At 45.3% G+C, this 22,648-nt stretch overlaps 1 protein-coding gene across 8 annotated transcripts in view; it reads left to right on the plus strand.

Annotated features, from left to right (window-relative positions):
• Positions 1–22,648, plus strand: part of BCL2 (BCL2 apoptosis regulator) — a 182,674-nt gene that overhangs the window by 60,420 nt on the left and 99,606 nt on the right. The window contains exon 3 of one of the 8 annotated variants that reach the window (XM_067014637.1): positions 1,521–1,617. The exons of the other annotated variants lie outside the window; for them this stretch is intronic. Coding sequence (XP_066870738.1) covers positions 1,521–1,610 — 90 coding nt within the window. The 3' untranslated portion in view covers positions 1,611–1,617. Of the gene's footprint in view, positions 1–1,520; positions 1,618–22,648 lie in introns of those variants that run through there. 8 annotated transcript variants of the gene reach the window in all.

Below are 22,648 nucleotides of genomic sequence, written 5' to 3' on the forward strand. Positions count from 1 at the left end.
ACACCCACAGAGGCCCCATGAGCCTTAAGCACTGGGATAGATTGTATTATCTTCTAAGTGAAAGACATTCTACTCCTCCTATTTAACCTTTCCTTGCAAACTAAAATGGGAAAATCACTCTCTGGACAGACCAGCTCAAGTGATAATAAAAAATATCCTTTGCTAGGCAGCCTGACAGTACTTGCATTAGTGTTTGGATAAGAACAAGCCCCTCGAGGGGGAACGGAGCCCTACTCTGGACCTTAATTGATGTTTGCGTTTGTTCTGCTTCTTTTAATTCTTGGTGGAAAAGTGATTTGCAGCGCAAAGTGGCTTTCCATGTTATAGGCGCTGGATTATGTAATACCGTTCTTATCAGAAGATCATTTCTGCTTGTTTTGCCTTTTTTTTTTTTTTTTTTTTTGCTCCTGATGCAGCTCATGTTTATTTTTCCTTTTTGTTTTATTTCTTCTTCTTTAGTCAATTATTGTTCCTCTTACTGCCCCCACTTCGTCAATCCCCATCATCTGCCAGGGGGACAGGGGGATGGGAAGAGAGGATGCACTTGGTCCTTTTTTTTTTTTTTTTTTTTTTTTTTTTTTTTTTAATTTTAGAAGTCAATTGGCTGGACAACTTTAAGAAATAGTCACCTTTTCTCTAGAGAGTTTGTTACATAATGTGGAGCCTCATTAGTCATAAATCTGACCCCCAAGGAGCTGGTTTATGTTCCTTCCTAGCGATTAAGGAAGCATCCTGGCTGGGTTGTCCCTTTGGGGTCGGTGCCGTCATCTACCCCTGCTGACCAAGGTGAGCCCGGCTCCTGAAGGGGCAGCTCCTTTCAGAGGTACCCTGTAGTGTAAGCATAGGAGCTACCAAATTCTCTTTTCGTAAAATGAGGTTGTGAAGCCCTCCGTTATGTGCCTCTGAAACAGTTCCCCTAATAAAGCCAGAACCCGGCGATGCAAAGGGTATTGGCATATTTTCAGTTACATCGCAAGGGAACTGCACCTGCGTCCTCATGTGGTACGTTGCTGTGTGTGCGCGCGTCTGTGCACACGTGTGCGTGTGTATGGATTGAGCAAAAGGAGACAGTCCAATGTTAGGTGCTATAGGGCAAGACTTGTTAGGCTTACATCATGACTAAAACGACAAGTTTGTTTATGGCGGTATTGACGTGATCAAGAACAAAGCAGATGAGAAGGAGCTAGACGTAATCAAAGCACGTCTAATCTCTCAGGTTTCTGGAACATCTGAGTCTCAGGGTTTGGTCTTCATTATGGTATGTTGAGAGGTGATGTTTTAGAAGCAGAAGGGGGGAAAGGCCAGCTGCGGAGAATGGTAACTGAGACAGTGGGAAAGCAGATGTACGCGCGGATGGAGCCCCTTCTAAACGGAGCCACGCTCTCTTCTGTCCGTGGGGCTGGAGGGAGAACTCCCTGAAAGGCCACATTATAAAAAAATCGAGCCAACCTGTCCTGTTCAGTATAGATTCACGCATGCAGTGGCTTTGCCAGTTGTGACTTGCTTTCTCGTGGGCACAGTTCGCACCTGTCTTGGGAAGTCCACTCGGGGTGACCTTGCCACCTGCAACACGGAAAGCACAGCAGCGCTCGCTGAGTCTGGACGTCTGATGGCCAGGAGGGCAGGGCAGGTAACCCCCTGGGTGGCTGGGAGGGGTCACCCGGAAACTGAGGGCTGGGATGGGAATGAAAGCGAACACTTTCCCCCGAGGCGGGGCATTGACGGCGGCCAGGATCCCAGCGCTGATAAAACGCCGCCCTTTGTTCTCCTCCCTGCGTGTTCGTCCACGTGATGGCTGGTAGGTGTTTCGTTCAGCGTTCGTCCACCTGGCACGGCGTCGGCGCCAGCGCACGGCGAGGTGCTCGCCAGCTGCCACGGGAGCCGCGTGCCCACGGACGTGCGTGAAGACCTTTGGGGCACACACACCGTATCTGTCTTCTGCTCCGTCTCCCTCCCGGGGCGAGCCGGGAACACCGCCCCTTCTGGGACGGGGGCTGGCGCCCTTGCACTGGGTTCCACGGGCATCAATAGGCCTATTCATGCGGGAGGTGACTACACACTTTTCCACATCACAGGCTGCTGGGCTCCATGTGACCGGTCTTCTTAGAGCGAGCAGAGAGCATGGGACCTCGTCCGTCCTCTGTCCCTCTGGGAAAGTCATCGCTCGCAGCACAGATCCAAGGGACTCGATCCAGGCCACCGGGGAGCACTCGGCATTTCTTTCTTGCGGGTTAAATAAAATTTGACCAGCAAATGGTTGTGATTAAGCTCCCTTGTGAGGTTTCCCAATACTGTGTAGCGTGATCATGGAAATCTTTGTCAGGCATTGTTTTGCGTGTTAAACTGAGAACGAGGCCAGTGACAGGCTTTCTGAGGTTCTCCGTTTTCATTGTCGTCGAGTCTTAATCATCCAAGTCGATGGGGAACATTACTGTCATCGATGATACAAACCCACAGAAAGTCCAACGGTACTTGAGAGGGGGCCGGCAGGCGTGCGAGCGCCCACGCGTGCAGACATTTAGCTGCTGTGCGTCCCTGAGGACAGACAGGGCCGGTGTCCAGGGAGTGTCCACTGCAGGGGTGAGGACGGGGCCAGGGGGTCGGGCGGAGGGGACGGTCTGCAGTCCTCAGAGTACAGCATCGGCCGTGGAGAAAGTGGAGCAGGTTTCGCCGGCATGCCATCCCGAGGCTATTTTATTTATACTTTTTAAAGGACAGAGTGACCCACCTGCGTGGTTAAAAAGCCAAATATTGCTGCAAAAGGCATTTGATACAAAATAACCGCCGCTATGCGGCTTCCTGTCCTCCCTCAGACCTGCTTCCCAGAGGCTTTTAAGCCTCCCACACTTCTTTAAAGTTCTTAGGATGATTACCTTCATCTCTTTAAATAATATATGTATACCATTTGGACTGAGGTCCTAGGGCTGCTCTAACAAAGTACCACAGAGAGGATGGCTTCAAGCAAGAGGAATTTATTCTCCCACAGTTCTGGAGGCTGGAAGTCCAAAATCAAGGTGTGGGCAGAGACATGTTCCCTCTGAAGGCCCCAGGGGAGATCTCTTTCCTTGTCCCTTCTGGCTTCTGATGGCATCTGGCCCTCCTTGGCACTCCTTGGTAGGCCCCTGCATCTCTCCGATCTCTGCCTCTGTGGTCACGTGCCTTCTCCATCTGTCTGTCTTCCTGTGGTGTTTCCCGCTTCTTGTGAGGGAGGGCACCAGTCATTGGATTCGAGGCCACTCCAAGGACCGCATTTTAATTTGATTACATCTGCAAAGGCTCCATTTCCAGAAAAAGGTCACATTGGCAGGTACCAGGGTTAGGACTGGAATGTATCAAAAGGGGACACAATTCAACCCCCTAACACCACCCTTTCTCAGTCTGTAAACATTTGGTTTTATTAACTTCGTTCCAGGGTAAATGGCTTTTCTCTGCCTTAATCAGCCCCATTTCTCCCACCAGCGTCTTCCGGCCACGGGTATGTCATCCTTCCCAGTCCCTCACCTCAAAGGACAGTGCTTAACATTTCAAACACAGTCTTCATTTCTTATTCTGTTAATCATAGAGATGATCACTTAATGACCCATTAAAAAATGAGAACATTAGCTCTTCTGACTCCCTTCCCCTCTCCCACCTCCAGCCTCTGTCAACTAGTGCCAAGGTTGGTAAGACCTGGGTTCTTTTTGGTTAACTGAATGGTTAAATCCTTTGCCATCTGTCCACAGGTGCAGAATCGGTGTTTGTCTATAGCTTCAATAGAGAGGATCTACAAGTGGAAAACCAGTAATGAAAACCAGAGTTTTCATTCTTTATTATTATGCCTGTGTCTGTTGGATTATATTGTCTTTGTATGCCCTCTGGGTTTTGTTTTGTTTTGCTTTGCGGTACGCGGGCCTCTCACTGTTGTGGCCTCTCCCGTTGCGGAGCACAGGCTCCGGACGCGCAGGCGCAGCGGCCGTGGCTCACGGGCCCAGCCGCTCCGCGGCACGTGGGATCCTCCCGGACCCGGGCGCGAACCCGCGTCCCCTGCATCGGCAGGCGGACTCTCAACCACTGCGCCACCAGGGAAGCCCGCCCTCTGGGTTTTAACGAAAATGCTTTCTACCTTTTGAAGAATGACAATGTAAGTGTATGTTTTATAGTACTTTAGAGTCTACGTTTCATTTGATTTTAGATGGCAGCGTACTTTTCTAGCTTAGTTTGGAAACTCCATTAGTACAGCTTGAAATCCTTTTGCATTACAGGTTGAAATGAAGCTTTGTGCCTTATTAGGAAACATTTGATCACATGAAATAATACCCACTCTTTATGGGTCTCTGCTCTTTAAGAGTTTCTAACAGCAGGTAACTCCTTCTCAGGCAGAGCTAGCCAAACCTGTGGATTTCAAAAGTCTTTTTATTTTACTTTTTCTATTTAAGGGCCAATATAGAGGTGCTAACTTCTTATTTTGCCAAGGTTGGGATATTAAGAAATCAGCTACTGTTTACTCTCGCTGGTAAAATAAAGACTATTTAACACCAAAAATAGGAAGGGCATAATCTTAGAATAAATTACACTATTTTAAATGGAGTGAATTTAACTTAAAAAAAATCACTACCTTCCCTATTTTCCCCATTTTCTTTAGACTGGTAAAACCAGACTGGATGGAGGGTATTCTAGATCAGCCTTGTTTCACGGACACATGTTTCGTTTTAATGGATGTTTGAACGTAACTGGTTTTTTAATATACATTTATTTATTTTATTTATTTTTGTCTTCGTTGCTGTGCGTGGGCTTTCTCTAGTTGCAGTGAGGGGGCTTCCCATTGCGGTGGCTTGTCTTGTTGTGGAGCACAGGCTCTAGGCGCACAGGCTTCAGTAGTTGTGGTGTGTGCGGGCTCAGTAGTTGTGGCATGCGGGCTTCAGTAGTTGCTGCGTGCCGGCTCAGTAGTTGTGGCTCGCGGGCTCTAGAGCGCAGGCTCAGTAGTTGTGGCCCATGGGCTTAGTTGCTCCGCGGCATGTGGGATCTAACTGGACCAGGGCTTGAACCTGTGTCCCCTGCATTGGCAGGTGGATTCTTAACCATTGCATCACCAGGGAAGCCCCTGAGTGTAACTGTTAATTTCTCCACTTATTCTTGGCTGGTTAGGTTGGTTCATTAGCACCTGCTATGAAAAACACTCGGTTCCTAGGGACAGGCTCCATATGGGGTGAAAAGATTGTGCTCCCTATGCTGTGACCCCCAAGCTAGAAATCAATCCCTGTATCCCTAACTGTGTACCCCTAGTCCAGGCCACCAGAGCCAACTCGTAAATGTGGGTGTTGAGCCTGGGAGCAAACAGGTGGAAGGGATTTAAGTCCACATATGCAGATCTAGCACTTGTATGTAGCCCTTGAGTGAGTCACCCTCTAATCCTGCCTTAATTTCTTTTTTCCATGAAGTGGTCACAAAACAGTATCTGCCCATCTGTGTTCTCCCAGCGTCATTTTGTAACGGAGGTTCTGTAACTGGCAAACTTAAGTCTTCGATGGTTGCACAATGACAGCATTTTTATAGGATTCTTAAACCAAACTCAACCTAAAACAGAATGAGATTACTGGCTATATTTGTCCCATTAAATACATTTGATTAATTAACCATCTGCTTAAGTTCTTTCTCTCCTTGAAGCGCTTGTAGATTGAATATAACTGCTGCAAGGTTTTAGTATGTTCCCTTTGCCACATACAATTGAATTTAGGTTTCGGAATGTTAATGTTTTTAATATGACATTGTGTGAAGTCCCTCAAATAAGAACAGAATTAATTTCTTGCTGGGAGGTTTTTTTGGTTTTGTTTTTCTTTTTGGTAAAAAATGTTGGTGTGTGTGCCCGTACCCGACCCCAGACGATCATAGTGAGGGTGACGTATAGCACAGTGTGCTGCCCTGGGACCATGTGGTTTAGAACACCGATTAGGTGAGCCTTACAGCACCCCTGAGAAGGAGTTAGACATTGTCTTCCCACGTTTTTTACAAGGGGAAATCCAAGGTTAAGACGCTAGTAGGCCAAGTTTACTCAGCAAGTCAGTTGCAAAGTGAGATAAGGAGGTCCAGTCTCTGGAAGCCACACTGCCTGTCCTGGTTAGCAAGTGGTGTCTCTCTGAGTCCATATTCTCGGCTTGCAGGATTCACACTAGACCATTTTGGTTTTTGAAGAACTGAACAACTGACAGTCGAATGAATGAATCAGCATGGCTTTCCCAAGTACAAGCACAGAGTTGTGTCCCTGGAGGTTTCGATGCTCCGAGAAATGGAGGGAGAGCTGGCCGTCGTGCTCCTGAGGGCAACCCAGCCCCCATCGAGGGGGAAGGGGCTCTAAACTCACTGCATCACTGAGCTTGGTCTGTTTATTAGGAGTGATGGCCTAGATCGAGGCGGCCTCATTACCACCCTGTTTCATTGGTGACCAGTACCAGGTACTACGGAAGAGATCCAGCTATAACTTACGGAGCTGAAAAAGGTGACAGACGCTGGCCTTACACTGCTCCAGCTCTGTGGCACTTGGCTCTCTTTTGGACCTCAGCTGTGCCGCCAGTAAAATGGGAAAGCGATGAAAGCGACGAAAGCAGAGGATCAGGCCAGACTTTCCCACTGTATGTACTTTGATTCGTCCAGACGCCCCCAAGAGGAATCAGACTTGCCACCAAATGCTCTTCGGGTCTAAGCGCTCAGCAGCCGGGGTCCGCAGGCCGAGGACCAGACCCAGGTACAGGCAGGACAGGCCTCAGCAGCTTCACATTCTGCTCCTCTACGTCTCGTCTCTGCCCGAGTTCCACGTGACCTTTGCAAGCCCTCATCCCTCGCTGTCTCTTTTGTTCCCATCGCATGGTTTTTGCTGAAATTCAGGGAATATGCCCCAGGTGTGGTGTCAGGATGGTGCCTCGTGGCAAGCTGCCTGAAGATACGATCTGCACTGGAGTTGAAGTCAAATTCTTAGTGTGAAGAACGAAGACAGTGCAACTCAAAGGTTTGGACCACCTCATGCTGCATCTTTTCCACAACCCGTATTTGGAATATATGTATTAACTCATAATACAAACATTGGGAAGTTTCACATAACATTGGACTGTTAAAGAAAAAAACAAACTGGCATTGATGATCCTGATGCCAATTATGAGACGTACCCGTCAAAGAAAAATGGAATTCAGTGCAAGCACGTTTTAGTTTTTGTCCAGTCATGTTGTACATGGGAATTGTTATAAAGTAGAAAAACCACCAGGCATCACTTTATCTCTGGAGCAAACATTCTAAATAGTGGGGAATTTGCTGCACATAAAAGGAAGCTTTCTCTCACTCCAAAGCTGGCCAAACCAATTGTAACTCCTAAAAGTAAAAGCCCAGAGACAGAATAATTGAAGCAAACTTTCAGTGGGTGGAAAATGAACATTAACTTTACGTGTATTTCAAAAATGTAAAAGACACAGGTGGGAAATGAATCTTCCTTGATAAGAAAGAAATGCTTGGTAGGGTAGAAAAAAAAAAAGAAAACATTCAGTAGTTTTTGGAACTGTGCAAGTCCAGACAGTTTCTTTCCTTTTTTTTTTTTTTTTTTTTCTGGTTAGCTGCTCATAGCCACAAATATGTATATTATTTCCTTCTTGCCCACAATTATACTAAGAATCATCTTTCTAATATACTGGGGAATCCCAGATAAAAATCTCATTTTCCTAAAAAACAGACAAGTCTTTAACTCTAGCAGTTAAACTATTCAATTATTCACATCTAGAAGGTCAAAGAAATAATCAAATTGTTATAATAACAGAAGTCTCTAATGTTCACCTCAAATAGTTTTCTCCCCAAATTTGTACCGTAAATGGCTGATGTTCTTAGGGACGTTTGGTTTGCCCCGGTCACTGATGTTTGGAAATAGCACTTAGAAACCTCCTTCTCTCCAGTGATTAGGCTGACCCAGTTATGCGATGTAGTGGTAGAATCACAGAATATTTTAACCCTTTCTTGTATGTATATTTTTATATGGGACGTGATCATTAACTACTTTGAATGTTCTTCTTATGCAGGCATGTCAGAATAGGAAACCCAGCTTAAGCTCCATAGTTGGTGGCAGGTCTTAGCAACATGGACCCAAGACAGCCTGCCTGGATTAAAGCCTCAGCTCTGCCCTTTTCGACCCAGTTCTCGATGTTTCCTTTTGCTCATCTGCAAGGTGCCAGTTATAATAATAACACCTCCTCATAAGTGCTGTTGTGAGTTAATGTGAGTCAAGAGCTTAGAACAGTGCCTGGCATGCCCTAAACGCTATGTCAGCGACAGCTATTGTTAGTTTCACCATGAGGGAAACAAGGAACTGTGTTTTCCTCCAGGGATGATTCAATTTGCCATTAAAATATGTTTTTGTTTATAGAATTGTAACTGTTGTCTATGCATTCATGTAAAGAAAAACAGATCTGAAATAGCAGATGCTAGGAAGCTATTTATTTTGCCTATTCTGTTTCCTTCTTAATTCCTACCTGCTGTACCTCTTTTCTTCTAGAACTAGATCTATATATAGATTTCCTAGGCAGAACTTCTCTGTGCCGGACCTACACAGAACTGACCCGTTCAAATTTACTTGGATATGGGAGGAAGTAAATACTACTTTTGTAAAAAATCCATTTGTTTGTTTGGCTGCACACTGGGTCTTAGTTTGCGGCACACAGGATCTTTGCCCTTCGTTGCAGCATGCGAACTCTTAGTTGCGGCATGCATGTAGGATCTAGTTCCCTGACCAGGGATCGAACCTAGTCCCCCTGCATTGGGAGTGCAGAGCCTTAGCCACTGGACCACCAGGGAAGTCCCTAAATGCTATTTTTTATTTAAGTCTTTTTCTTTTAAAATTTTATTTATTTATTTTAGTTGTGCCTGGCCTCTGTTGCGGCAGGTGGGCTCCTTAGTTGCGGCTCACCGGCTCCTTAGTTGCGGCTCACGGGCTCCTTAGTTGCGGCATGTGGTATAGGTGCTTTCCCACTAAGACATGAGGACGTGTGCATAAAGTGAATAAATTAAGCGCGTTTGGAGTGTTAATGCAGCAGGTGATAGAGTAGGTGTTGTCAATTTGCTTGTAAGTAAATTTTCTGTCGATAAACTATGACACGAATGATCAAGATGTAACAAATTCTGTTTCCTTGTAAATTTTTCCTTCTTATATCTAATAATCTTCGTGAACGAAGATCTCATGGATGACTTTTTAGAGATATAAGAAAAACTAGCATTTTTCAAATCTGAAGGATAAAAGATTGGTAGAGGCATAAATTCACTCTTGGAACTAATTTTTGTCTTTTTAAAAAATTTCCGGGTAGTAAACCTAATGAGTGCACTATCTAACACTGACTAAAAAATGTATCTTGACATTCAAGTATAAAATACCCTCCTTAGTCATTCTTTTCCTTAAGGTTACACAGTCATGGTTGACTTTTATGTACTAAAATAAAAAATTTCCCCTTCTACCAATATTGAAACTCCATGTTATCCATAAGCTGAGTTGCACACTAATTATTACAAAGAGCAATAGAAATCCTCCCAGGCCAGTATTTTCTCTAATTTGATTTTTCATGGATTTGTGACTATTCTTATTTGTTGTTAGTTTATTGTTGTCAGAGCACATGTTGCTTCAGAAGGTCCCCCATAGACACTGCTTCCACTAGTAAGTGGAAAAATCCCTTATTAGTTTTCAAAATACCTCAAAAATGCAAATAAAAAGTTTTTGACTTTTTAAATTTAGATTCCTGAGAAATGAATATGAGAAAGTACACTCATATTTACCAGTTGATTATATCTGAAGGTCTTCTTTCTTCATTAGAACTGTAAGAGTTTTGAAGAATGTATGTTTTTGATATAAAATGAAAATATGTCACCACCACCATCATTATCTCAGTAACTGGGCTTGTGCCCATTGTAGATTTCATGAAACATAACCAAACAGTTAATGAGAGAAGCCGGTAACTTCTGACGTTAAGTGGTCACGCAAAACTTTGCAAATATATTATGTGTGACAGTCAATACTAGCAGACTGTAGTTCTCATTACTTGATTCAGTTGGTTCAATTGTCATTAATTAAAAAAATTTTCATTTCGTTAACAGTGAATTCAGAAATTCACTCTCTCCTTCACATTCACAAGTGACAGAGTCTTTTGATGGAACAAGGGCTTGCTGTGTGTTCTTTCTTCCTTGCAGCACTGGCCGTAGTCTCTGCCACTAATTTCAGATATGCAAATTCCTGGTTTCGTATGTAATTCCACATGCTTTTCTTGAGGGCCTCTTTGTGGAGGGCGTGTAATACACTAGCAGGAGGATGTGTTTTGGAGTCAGACTGTTCTTGGCTCAAACCCTGGCACAGTTTCTTGCTCACTGTGTGGCCTTGAACAGCCTCATCTTTCAAATACCTGGCCCAGGAGTTGTCGAGACTTTTGAGACAGGACATGTTTAAGAGTTAAGTGGGGGGATGGCGGTGGAAGTGTATGGCATTCGGAGGGTTCTCTGAGACTTCCTTGCTTCCCTGTCCTTCTCTCCCCCAGTGGGGACCCGCTGCTGTAAGCCCTGACTGCAGTGTACCTGGACGGCGGAGCATAGGTGCCTGAAACCACCCTTGTCTTTAGAGAGCCAAACTGTGTTGTACTGTGACATCTTTGGCTGATCCCTTCACGGCAGGGGCCTTGGTTAACAGCTCTGTTAAATTCAGGGGTTGACCTTTACTTTGTGATTCTTTTCTAAGAGCACTTCCAGATCTGACCTTCTGTGAGTCAATGATATTATGAAGCAATAGGTTAGAGAAGAGGAAACTCACAAGAGGGTGTTAAATGGACAGAATGGACCCACAATAACTATGGCGAAGGAGGAGTCAATTAGACTTAAGGACAGATGAGTTGTGATAGACATGAATCAGAAATTGCTCTGAAGTCAAATTCCCCAGTGTGTCCTCTACAAAACACTAGTTCCTCAAGATGGTAACATGTATGAATCGAGAAGAGCTTTCGGAAAATCACATGGGGAATGCTGACTTAAACAGGTTTCTTTTCTGTAGGCCCTTTCTGAGTCTTTCAGATGCTCAAATTCTTTCTGATTCTGAAATGGGGGAATATAGTCTGAAGCTTTTCCAAAATGTATTTCATCGTAAAATCAGAATTATTTTGCACCCAGGTAGCCTCTTGCTGGACTAGTATTTCATGGGAGGTATTTTGCAAAACGCTGCTCTATGGTTTTAAACCAGGGATGTGGTAGAACACAGGTACCATTGACTCTACCTGCTGAGCTGAGTATATACTGAGTATGTACTGAGTGTTGACGAGCTGCAGGGCCCTGTGAAGGCCAGAGATGAGTAAGATCCCGTCACTGCAGCAAGTCTGGTGACCGGGCTTCAAGTGTGGCATTGGTGGCATGGCTGCTGCAGGAGTGGCCTGAGAGACAGTATCCCAGCAGGTTGCTGATGCAGAATCAGTTGAGGCAGCATCCTGAGGGTGAAGAGTCCTGGTTTATGCCTTGTGTGTATTTTTCTCTTTCTCTAAAACTCTTATAATGGTATTTTTTATTCTGTTCACATTAGAGAAATTCCAAAGGGAAAATGAACATTCGGTGCCCCACCTCAGGCAATGGAGTCAAACCAGTTGGAAGTTCATTCAGGAGATTTTACAAAATTGACTCTGAGCTTTTGTGAGGACAGTCACCCTTCAGGGGGATCGCTTTCAGGACCCCCCCCACAGAACCAAACTCGGGGGATGTTCAAGTCCCTTATATAAAATGGCCTAGTGTTTGTATATAACCTACTACATCTTCCTAAACACTTAAAATCCTCTCTAAATTACTTATAATACCTAATACAGTGTGAAGGCTGTGTAAACAGTTGTAAATGCAGTGTAAACGCCGTGTAAATAGTTGCCAGCCTACGGCAAATTCATGTTTTGCTGTTTGGAACTCTCTGGATCTTTTTTTCGGAATATTTTCCACGTGCAGTTGGTGGAATCTCGGATGTGGAACGCGCAGACACAGAGGCCACCGGTGCCCGGTTGGTTCACCATCACATTGGTGCTTGGCTCTAGTGTCAAAATATAATCCAAGGAGAGGAGCCTGTAAAAACAAAAACACACAGAGGCAACCGATTCCTTTATGCGAAGCGTGGTGCTTAAATGTCGATTGCACCTGATGGCATAATCTGCATGTGCCTTTCTGATGGATGAAATACAAACTAGGGCCTCGTGGCAGATTTCACTGAGATGAAACTTTCAACCTCTCACAGTCAGATCTGTGGACTATTTCACCGCTGGATTGTTGGGCGGTCAGGCCTTAGGAAACATTTTGGCAGGTTGTGCTGTTATTTTGCTCATGTGAGTAGCGTTTCTCTTGACCTTTTGTTATTTGCTGAAACAGTCCGGCCTGTTTTCTTTTAAGAGAAGCGTGAAATGAAGGGGCGTCAGCACAAGCTGACTTTGGTATCAGAAGACGGGCTCCAGGCTGCTCGGCTTCAAGGAGATTTTTCAAGTGGAGGGGTCGGTGGCCTCCCTTGTTTCTTATTCCCATGATTTTGAGGGGTCTTTTGGGAGGAGTTTTTTTCTCACTGAAGCAGATGCATGTAAAGTTACTCATTTATTTCAAAGATTTCACCACCTCTAAAAACACAGCCCTCTAAGAGTTTTCTTCTGACATCTTGGGCATGGTGGGTGTCCGAAGCCTCTCCTGCTTTGAACAGGGGTGTGACGTGTTTCAGGGGAGGACAGCTCTGGACTCACTCCTGACCTCTCACGACTCTTGTGTCTCATGTGTTTCTCAGCATCTCACAGGGGTTCTTCCTCCCTTCTTTCTGCCTACAAGTGCCCTCCACGCCTGTCTCACTGGTACTTTTCTGAGTTGCCCCTGGTAGAGGACTCCCCATTCACTTCAGGGAAAGGAAGTACCAAGATCCCATTACATCACTGAAGACAAGAAAATGTGTGAGTGTGTGTGTGTGTGTGTGTGTGTGTGTGTGTGTGTGTTTAGATACACGTTTGTTCCTATCTCCCCATCTATTTACCAACTACTAGTCTCTTTCCGCCTCAGAGAGAAAATTCGACAGGAAATCATGTCTTTTCGTTGGGATCCCCAGATCCCCACGGCTCTTGAAACTCAGCTGCTCACTTTAAAAACATCAGTCACATCTTTGTCATGTTTATTCTCTTGGCCAAACAGAATGACCCTGACATCCATAAATCCGCCGGAATGATTTCTGTGTCATTTTATAATGACCTGTGGGTTTGAGAATTGCCACAGTCTTAAGAATGCGCCGTCGCTTTGGAGATGTTTCATTCACCCTTCAGTCATTCAGTCAACAAATACCCACTGGACTTTCCTTGGTGTTGGGATTCACCGGTGAAGAGAAGCCACAGGCTTCTCATGGAGCTCATATGTGAAGGCAGAGATCCAGATAATACATAAGTAAACCAGAAAGTGAGGAGCCGGTAGACATCAAAAGAGTAATGCCAGGTAAGTGGGGAGGGGTGGACTGGTTTAGATGGGAGCATCCCTGGAGATGTTGTTGGACCCCAGCCCTGTAAGATGAGGAGGAGCCATAAACGTCCTGGGGGAAACTTCTGGAGACAGAAGGAAGAACAAAATCTTGGCCTGGTTCCACCCCTCTCCCCTCCCTCCCTGTTCCTTATCCGGTGACCTCAAGTGTATGTTTGCCTCTTGAGGCTACGACCTGATTGCTCTTTAAACCCCTGTGTCATTGGGAACACCCAGGAAACAACAGAAGGACGCTGTCTTATTGTAATCCTGGTCGTAATACACAACCTGCTGAATCCAGTATGAAGCTTTCAGAAACCTAGTTACCCCTCCCCACGCCCCCAGCTCTCTTATTCAGACAGGCTGCAGATCAGAAGCTAGGTTGACTTCGTTTCTTTTCTGTTGTGGTTATTGTTGAAGGATAGTTGATGTACAGCGTTGTGTTAATTTCAGGTGTACAGCACAGTGATTCAGTTACACATACATGTATACATATATATCATATATATGTATTCTCTTTCAGATTCTTTCCCCTTATAGGTTATTACAAAATATTGAGTATAGTTCTCTGTGCTATACAGTAGGCTTCTTAGAGAAAAGTCGTGGGAAATCCTTTAAAATCCTCTGACTAGAAAAAGAAGCAGCCTAGAACTTCAAAAACAATTAGGCGAAGTTGCGCAAGCTACTGCCAGACAAACACGAACTTTCTCATGGCACTTTTAAAACTTTTTATTTTGCAGTAAATATAGACGCGAGAAGTTGCAAAAAATAGCACAGAGAGGTCCCATGTACCCTTCACCTTGCTTTCCCCAATGGTAACATCTTGCATAACCATGGCATAGAGTATAATGTTTATAGTATATACATTAGCAACACCAGGAAATGGACATTAGTATAATCTCCAGACCTTATTGGGATTTCGCCGGTTTTTACATGTGCTCGTTTGTGTGTGTGTGTGTGTGTGTGTGTGTGTATGGGTACTTTACCCCATCTCCAGATTCCTGTAGCTACCACTGCCATCAGGAAACAGAACTATTCCATCACCTCTAAGAAACTCCCTTTGTCTCACGGCACTTTCGTGTATGAGAAATAGCAGCAGATGTTATCCTGCTTCTCGTCTGGATCATATTCTGGATGAATCTGCAGTGAGAGAGGTTGGATGAATCTCTGAAATCTATCGCTTGGTTTGGCTGCCATGGCATCTGCCTAACTGACTGACCAATGGGCATCCTCGGTCTGACTTGTAGGAAGAGCATGTATAAGCCCGGAACAAAAAACCACAGGTTTGAATAAATAACCCCAACCTTAGCAAGGGAGCCCGTTAGTTGATTTAAGAGGCTAAGACCAGTCACGTGACCTCAATAGCTTACTTCCAAGAATAAAACCCTTTCTGATGCCACGTAACTTTGGGGACGTAAGCTATAGGGGACCTTCTGGTACGATATTTCTTGAAGATGGCCGAGTCAGGAAACACACCGGTAGTGGGTATACACGTTACCTCACGAGTGGATGCATTCCTTATAGAAAAGCGAAGAAATTGTAGAAAGATGTCCCCTTTGTATGTGGAGGGAAGAAACCTTTAGGACGTGCAGCTAGCGAGAACTTGAGGTGCAGGCCGAATGGGAAACAGCTATAAACAGATTGAGGGAGAGACAACGGATTTAAGGGAAAACATCTGCCTGCATCTGACATCCAAAAGCTGCATCTGTGGCCTAGGATCAATCTTGTAATGCTTAAAAAAGGAATGCGAGGGGGCCCGAAGCGGGCTCTGAAAGTTTCTTTTTTTCCTCGAGATTTTCTGTTTGCCTTGCCCAGAATGCTGCCAGGGTCTGATGAAATAACTCATATGGTCCTGGTTCTTGATGCTGCAGTAGCATTCCTTGGAAGCTAACTTTAGAATGATTGATTTAAAGGACATTGTACCTGGATTGTCCTAGACACACGAATCAGAGCAGCCCATTTACTTTGCTAAACAAAACCTCTGGAAATCTCCAGACGGACTCTTTAAAGATTTCGTATTTCAAGTAGAATTTTTCAGTATTTTAAAGAAGCTGGAGACCAGAAGTAAGGAGCAGATAAGTTCTTGTGAAGCCTCAGAAGAGATGAAGAGCATCTCTCTCCACGCTAGATGGAACTTCAAATCTGTCAGATAAGTCCCTGACCTAAGTATTGTGTTTTTCCCTTGAGTCACTTGTTTGTATCCTGGAGGCACAGCCCAAGAGGCTGGTTTAAAGGGAATAGAGACACAGATGTAGAGAACAGAAGTATGGACACCAAGGGGGGAAAGTGACAGGGGGAGGGGTGGGGGTGTGATGAATTGGGAGATTGGGATTGACATGGATACACTAATATGTATAAAATGGATGACTAATAAGAACCTGCTGTGTAAAATAAATAAACAAAATTCAAAAAAAAATGAACAAAGGGAATAGAGATCAAGTGTTCCCTGTAGGTAGGCCCATTCTCCGTTTCTCTGAGAGGAAGCGCAAGAGGGTTGTGAGTAAAGGGTCCTACTCTCCACTCGCACACGCCCCCTTTCCTCCTCACCCAGTCTGCACAGCAGGAGGCCGATACGTTTATACTTCACGTTCCGAGATTTTTCCCTTGAGGGATGTCAAGGACCTGATGCAGGCCGCTGGAAGATTGTCCTAACTAAGACGGAGGAGGCTGCCCTCCACTATTGTCAACAACCTTTTGGAAATTTCGCAGTAACTACCTTTACGCTCCCCGCTCAGTGTCTCCTCCGTGCGTTCCCTCTTTTTAACTCTTGTCTTTATTTTTATGCGTCTTACTCCCAGCCAAGATCGCAATGGGCTTTGCATGTGCCACCGCCACATATGTTGTCAACGATTTGGAATTGTATCAAATAGGAATTAAGTTAGCATAAATGATATCCCTTCACGTACGCGGTGCTGTTCGCCAGAGCTCCGTTCTGAATGACGATGACGGTGGCCTCGGCGTTTGGCAGCGGCGGGTGGGGGTGGGGATGTTGCAGTGAGAGTGACTGATAACAGGCCTGGTGGCTCTAGAGTGTTCCAGGCAAGCCGTAAGTGATGATCACCTGCTTTCTGTGCTCAGAATCTGTGGCGTATTCATTTTCCACTCTCCAACGCAAGCACGTAGTAGACTCAACACTTGCAGAAATAAATCGGGCCAGAAACAAGAGTATCCCCTGTTTCCCAGCTTTCTCCTCCATAATGTGGATGTCCTAGCCCTGTGTTGAAACTTAGGGCAAGTTACAGTAACATCAGATCATTTGCCTCAAGTCACGTAGGTGACTTGAACTTGGTACGTGGTAGATTTGAACTCAGTATTTTGACCTCCGCAATGGTTCCCTCCATTTGTGAGTCAGAGGGTCTGATTTTCTGATGGCACAGAGTCTTTCTAATTGTTTGGTCTGGGTGTTGAGGAGATGCTTGGCACGAGGGAAAGGCTCCAATTTCATTTCTCTTTCTTTCAAGAAGTCTCTAGAAGGGTACAGGACACCCTGGCGATGACTGGTGCGGTCTGAAGGTCCCCACCTGAGAGCAGCCCGTCTCACGGATTGTCCGCTGGGGGTGCTCATTTGTGTGTTGTTTGCTGTGCGTGTCCTCATACCTCGAAAAGAGTAATGACGGGCAGGGCACTCTCAAATCAGGCCGGGTGACAAGCTGGACATCTTGTTTCCATCAGATTCTCGCAGCTGCCCCCTACTACTCTGTGTGTTTGCCGGGCTTTTCAGATTCTGTTGTGCTCTTTGTAGCTGGATGTTTTCCAGAGGGTCATCAAGAGAAAGGCGTATCCTCTGCATTAATAACCTTTGGAAGGATTTTAGCTGTAAAATCAGAGACCAGATGATGTGGTGGAGAACAGGAATGGCGGGTTTGCTGGGGGGGGGGGACACATTTATTCCCCCTTCCAGGAAAGTGTCAAGTTCACCATGCCCCAGCACCAGACCCTTCACCCAGTAACTCTGAGATCTCATATCAAGTTTACTCAATAATCGTGATGTAAATGGCAAAACTACTACCCTCATTTGGGGAATAAGAATTGTTCCCGTTAAAAGACGTACAATATACAAAACAAGTGACTCCAAGCTCTTACTTGGAGTAACAGCTAATTTCTGTATGTGCTTTCCTATTTTTCTGGTTTTTGTTTTTAATGAATTCATTAATGTGGAGTTCCAAAGCAACTCTTGAATGTTTACATCTAATTATTGAAAAGTACAGGTGCCATATGAAAATCTAAAGAATATACTGAGATGTATGGCAAAGATAAGCACCATAGATGAGGACTCAGAAAACTATGGCCTGTGGGCCAAATCTGGCTTGCCATTTGTTTTTGTAAATAAAGTTTTATTGGAATACAGCCATACTCATTTGCTTATAGATTGTCTGTGGCTGTTTTCCTATTATAACAGCAGAGTTGAGTAGTTACAATAGAGACCAGATGCCTTTGCTTTCTGGTCCTGTACTGAAAATTTTCCAACCCGTCAGAGACATCTCTATGATATTTATTTACTCACTCATTCATTTATTCATTTGTTCAGTGAACACCAACTTTGTTAAAGAAATGAGAGAAATGTAGAGATGAAGAAAGCAGGGGAAGGGCGGGTCGGGGAGGGATGGATTGGGAGTTTGGGATTAGCGGATGCAAACTAGTATGTATATATAGGACAGATAAACAACAAGTTCCTACTGTATAGCACAGGGAACTATATTCAATATCCTGTGATTAGCCGAATTGGAAAAGAATATGAAAAAGTATATATGTATAACTGAATCACTTTGCTATGCAGCAGAAATTAACATAACATTGTAAATCAACTATCTTTGAAGAAAATAGATTAAAAAAAAAAACAAACTAATACACTTTGAACAGCGGTGGGGAGAACAGGCATTTCTTGTCTCTTTCCCAATCTCACATGAAATGGGACTGAACAGTGCTCTTCATCAGATGCAAGGCGTTCTCTCCTCGTCCTGGTTGGCTAAGAGATTTTATAATAATGGGTGTTAGATTTTATACTTTTTTTGCATCTCTTGAAATAACCATATAATTTTTCTTTCATTCTGTTAAATGGTCAATTAGAATGATTGATTTTAAAATCAGTCACTTGTTTTAAATTAATCTTGCACTTCTGGAATACAAAAACTTTTGAGGAATTACAAAAAAAGAAAGAAAGAAAGCAGTCCCTAATGTCCATGTAACTCCGTTACCATGTAACGGAGACGAGTCATGGGCCCGAATTGCCACCTCTGGCAACATGTATGGGAGACGAGAAAGAACTAAATTGTAGTTCTGTGCAGTTCAGAGATGGCGGAGGCCCTGGACAAAGGGAAGGAATTGGGATAAGAAAAAGGATATCGCTTTCATAACTGTGGCTCCCCATGATTTCCCAGTGGGAACTTCATGAGAAATAAGAGTCATTTCCTTCATGGAATTTTCTAAATTGGAGTATCCAAAGGGTGGAAATGATTTAGGATATTGCTTCGCGTCCAGATTTCTTTATCTGGAAGCATATTTCCTCTGTAACTATGAGGATAATCGTATTTCTAGAAAATTTTTAACGACTTGAAGGAAGGCTTTCTTCTTCAGAGTGGGAAGACAGAGGGAATTCCTTTTCTGTTTTACTTTACTGTTCCCTGAAGAAAGTAATATTAAATGGTATGGGTCTTAAGGGAGGGATCAGGGCAGGAAACCCCTCAAATATCAGATGGATTCAAAACAAGGGGCAGCTGTAGACCCCCAGCCACCAATAAGCGTGACTCAGCGACTGTCAGAAGACCACAGCCAACAAGTGCGAAGGGAGCTTTGGGTGAAGGTTCGGGTCAAATGCCGCCTCACCCTGGAAGGTTCCACGCGGGAAGCCTTCCCGCATCTTTCAGTTGGGGTTAATGTCTGCCTCTTCATTTGTGACCTGCTTGCGGGCAGGGTTCCCTTTCTGACTTCGGTATCACCAATGGCGCCCGCTCCACTACTTCTGTTTCCCAAGGATCTACTGAGCACGAGCTGAATGCTGACTTGACACCGTGTATTCAAAAGCTAGGTGGCCGATTTGGGTAAAGGACCCAAGAATTGCGGGTTTATCTGAAAACGAAGCAAGTGATAATCTTGCCGTTCTGCTGCCATCAGAGGATCAAAAACGTTGGCTAAATTCTGGCCACCCATTCTCTATACTTATAACAATAACGCTGCCACAGAGCGAGTGCAGCTTATTTAGGCGAGAACATAACCCGGGGACGTTTCACCCACTGAAATCATAATATTTTGACTGATAAAGTGCATAAAGCTTTCGGTGAGGAAGCTACTGAAAGAAAAACGATACTGGACCCCAACAGGTAATTTGAATCTTAGGAAGCACCGAGCCGAAATATTTCCTCTCTCCTCCTTCTGAATCACAGGGCTCCTGAAGTGACTTCCCACCCTGACAGCAGCCCCTGGGGCTCTGGCCTCCCGTCGCCAAGGAGCCCGAATCAGCCTCCCACGTGCTCAAGGGTTTCCTCGGTGCCTGGCTTTCACAGTAGCCCGGGTTCCAATCGACAGGGGTGTCCCCCGGTAAAGACTAGAAGAGGCGCACACGTTCTGGAAGCTCATCTTGCTTGTCCCCTCCTCTCCCTCAGCCCGAAGAGGAAAATGCAGCCTTGGCGTATGAAGAACACACTTTAGGGCATTTACTGGCAAAGAGATAAAGTCACTGCAGACACATGCGGGTGCTGTCTTCTATCAAAACCGTCCACAAAACCACTGACTCGACCGTCTCCTTCAAGCCCCCGCCGTGTATTTGTGAATGGGATTGCTTCCTCATTTGATTTTCGTGTCAGTAGCTGGGAAGTCAGAAGGCATTACCTCTAAAATGGGGAAAGAACGCTGAATCCATACATTTGCAGCCAGCCGCGGCGGGAACCAGCACGTAGAGTCACTTCACCCCGTCCCTACGGGATTCTTTCCCCTGAGCTTCTGAGTTATAACGATCACTTTCGAAGGCCTAGAAATGCTTAGGTGAGATGAAATTACTGATTCTCCTAAAGTTCTGTTTGCACTGGAGTGTTTCTGGACGGCTGCTGGTTCTGTCCTGTTGAAAGCATTCGGTGGCGTGAATCCACGGTTTCTGCCCACATCACCGCATTCCTGGGATGCCTTTCACGGGCCTTCGAAAGATCATCTGACAGCCGCCTGTGAGGTCAATGAACTTTATACATAATTGAACCTTTGCAGTTAGGAGAATTAATTTTTTTTCTCCCCGAGAAGCGGAGAAACAGGACGTGTTGTGTTGCCTTCTGTTACTGAGTAAAAGTTCTGTGGAGTCATCAGGCTAGTTTCACATGATTTAATGCTGAACCGAATAAGAAAGTGGTTGCATCCTCTACTGGGCCTCACAGAACAGTCACCACCCACACTGTTTATTCAGACTCGGATCTTGGCCATTTGGGGTTTAAGCCAGAAGAAAGGGGGGGAAAAAAATCTAACCCTGGAATGAACGCTTTTGAAACTCTGTATTCTTGATGAAATGCGGCCAAGGATTCTTTAAAAAATCTATTTAAAATCAATTACTGGGATCATATTTTCATTTACAGTGGATTGTTAGCAACAGCTAATTTTCTCCGTTTCCATCCAGCTTTGGAGTCTAGGCTGGAATTGGAATCATGGGTCTGTTTTGCCTGGGTATCTGATGCCACCACCCAACTATGTGTGGGTAACTGGGCAGCTCTGACCTTTGACCAGCTCTCCATAAAATAACAAGGAAAGGTGCGAGGAGGAAGGAATCGAATGAAAACAAGCCTAAGGGATTGTAGCAAGTGTGCTCCCCCGGGGGGGAAGAAAATATACAGGAGGCATCTGTCCTATTGAGAGGAAAGAGAAAGCAAAGGGCAGGACTGGGTATGCCTGGGAAGATAGGCACCAGGACCATCTGGCAGGATTGCAAAAAAAAAAAAATCATCTCAGACATGTCAGATCGTCTCGGGTTTTTAAAGATCTCCAGAGGAGATTCTGGAACCTCCTTTGGTTACCCACCCTCCTCTTTGGCGATTTGTACTGTCAGGAAATTCTTTCTTATTTCCAGCCTAAAATGTGCACGTGGTGCCGCTTCAGAGGCTAAGTTGCTGGTGGAGACCACCACCTCTCCCCACAGCATATGTGACTCCGAGGGTGGAGTGGGGCATGTGAGTCGCCGCTTAGTGGAAGCCACAATCACTTTGACCTCCACGTCCATCGGTCCCCAGGGCTCAGGAATGGGGCTGGGGCTGGTGGCAGGCAGGAGTAGCGCTACTGAGACGTCCAGATACCAGGTACTGTTACCCAGCGTTTTGTGTACGTCACCAGGAAGAGAGGACGTTGTCGTGACACGTCCAGGAATGAGCCTCACAACCATGTGTAAATATTAATACGAACCTCCCTCTTTTGGATTGTAAGAGATCCAATTTTTAAGGAAAAACTCCTTCAGGGAGAGAGACTGTAGAATTTCACTGGCCTCAAGATGATAGCTCAGCTCCTCAGTTTTATAAATAAGAAGAGCTGAAAGCCAGAGAGCATGAGGGACCAACTGCGAACCAGACTTCAGGTCTTATGCCCCCAGCCCAGCGCTATCCTGCCCTTCAGAGGCCGGTGCTCTGGGGGCGAAGGGATGCTGGCACTGAGGTCACTTCTCTCACTTCCTCCAGCCCCTTCCTCCTCCCGGGCAGATGCACGGGGGACGGCCTCCACGAGTGAGTTACAGATTCATTGAAGGGCTGTCAGATGACCTGCGCGGTCCGCCTCCTTCCCTTTTTTATCGAGTTATGCCATTGCCCTACCTCAGGCTGCGGTTTCTTCCAGACGGGAAGAGGTCGTCTTCGCCTTCATCCGCCCACCCTCATTTGCGCTGAGTTCCAGTTCCCTGTGTGTATAGATGACTGAATGAGCGGTGTGAGCATTGCAATCTGATGAGGAGGGCTGTGAGCCCGCAGACAGTAAGCCCTGGGCTCGCTGCTCCCAGCCCTCCCTCACCTCTTCCTCTGTCAAGTGATCATAAGGACACTTGCCCTGCCTGCCTTAGGGGCACCTAGGAACAAATGATCATATCTGTCGACATCTTTAAACTATGCAAAACACGGGGTTCTTCCATGGTGAAATAGTTCAAGCAAACAGGAAATATACAGAATAAGATAGCAAGTGCATGTGTCTGTACCATCGCTCTGTCATGTCTTTATGC

This window comes from Kogia breviceps, chromosome 15 (assembly GCF_026419965.1).
Source record: "Kogia breviceps isolate mKogBre1 chromosome 15, mKogBre1 haplotype 1, whole genome shotgun sequence".
NCBI classification, from domain to species: domain Eukaryota; kingdom Metazoa; phylum Chordata; class Mammalia; order Artiodactyla; family Physeteridae; genus Kogia; species Kogia breviceps.